The 1,565-nt window shown below is 39.3% G+C and overlaps 1 protein-coding gene across 1 annotated transcript; it reads right to left on the reverse strand.

The window, feature by feature from the left end:
* Positions 1 to 337: 337 nt before the first annotated feature.
* Positions 338 to 1,291, reverse strand: LOC104504020 (taste receptor type 2 member 9-like). Its single transcript, XM_010160055.1, has one exon. The coding sequence runs from the start codon at positions 1,289 to 1,291 to the stop codon at positions 338 to 340; it is 954 nt and encodes a 317-aa protein (XP_010158357.1).
* Positions 1,292 to 1,565: the final 274 nt, after the last annotated feature.

The raw sequence follows: 1,565 nt of genomic DNA on the forward strand, positions 1-1,565 counted from the left end.
TGTTTAGTCAAGTAGTTTCAATCAGCAAATACCAAAGCATTTTTAGGTTTGCAGTATTGTTACTCCCCTTTTGCAACTAGCCCATGTACCAGGTCTAAATTATGTTGTTATTGACAATATTTTAACTCAAATAATTATCTAAATCAAATTACAATAATTTCTCTATCTCATAAGATTTCATTCAAAGAATATTAATGAAGTTTTCGTAACTTAGATGGTGAAGATGGAAAATCCGTATCATCTACACTGGCGGCATAGTTGCATTAGAGATTAAAATACTTGGTTTTTGTAATAAAATATCAACATTTTTGACAGGCTCTAGCTTTTATTACAGTTCCTACCTCACACAAACCTTGCACTTCAGACAGGGCAGAATCCTTAGCAGTGTCTTTTCCAGTTTGGGATTGCTGAAGATCAGAGTAAGGGAATGAACAGCCGGAAAAGAATACTGAAGTACTAAAAGAAGAAATGTCATAGAATTTTCCTTCTTTGTGGCATAAATCAGTGTCAAGACCACACATATAAAATTAATGCTGTAAATTACGAAGAAGGACAGAATAAATTTCATGGCTTTGATATGGGCATCCATGCTGAGGTTCTTCATTGAGTTTGTCTGCATCTTGTGTTTGTGTCTCCAGAGAGAGAAGAGGAGGAGAAGGGCAGAAAAGATTACTGCTGTGAATGCAAGGGCAAATCCAAAGCCACTTATGAAAAAAAGAGGGAAAAGATGTTCATCCATTCTGATACTCGGTTTCCAGAAATTTCCTAAGGTGGTGAAATTGAGGTTGTTATAGTGCGCTCTGTCAGTGATGTCGTAGACAAGGATGCACATGAACAGGGATAAAATCACTGAACCCAGCAGCAGCCATGGCACAATCCTGTCAATTCTGGCTTTCAGATAGATGAAGATGATGTGACTGAAATTTGCAATTTTTATACAATAAAACCCACAAAGACAGGCAGAAATCCACAAGTTGGAAGAATTTAAAAAGCTTTGAATAGCTGCAAATAGTTGGGGTATGGGGTGAACATGAAAGCACCAGGGATATAATATTGAAAAAAAGGAACGTACCCATGTGAAGCAACAATACCAAAACCTGGAGCCTCCCAGAAACAGCAAGATCTTCTCATTAGAGTTAACGCTTTTCTTTTTGACCCAAGCAATGGAAAGCACAGAAACCATGAAAGCATTTATCCACATGCCAGCAGATGCCTGAAGTGTGATGATGACCATAGCCATGACATTGTACGAAGTGGCATTAAATATATCTTGGGAGTAGCAAGCTTCCATCCTACTTCTGCTGTGCCAGAGAAGTAGGTTGGTGAATCACTGCTTAGCACAGGTTGGCAGCTGCTCTTCCCTGGGTGTCACGTATGGAAACAGGAGCTTTATAGAGCTGCTGGTGTCAGGGATTTTAATGCTGCTCCTATTCAGAGTAAGGCAGATGCAGGAATGTAAATGTGCTGGGTATTCCCTTACCTGGTATCAGTGTCAGTCTTCGGTATTTGAATTTCAGTTCAGAAGAGCTGTGATGGCTGACCAAAAGTAGATGCTTTTCTGCCGT

This window comes from Eurypyga helias, unplaced genomic scaffold (genome assembly GCF_000690775.1).
Source record: "Eurypyga helias isolate BGI_N326 unplaced genomic scaffold, ASM69077v1 C15859869, whole genome shotgun sequence".
Classification (NCBI taxonomy): domain Eukaryota; kingdom Metazoa; phylum Chordata; class Aves; order Eurypygiformes; family Eurypygidae; genus Eurypyga; species Eurypyga helias.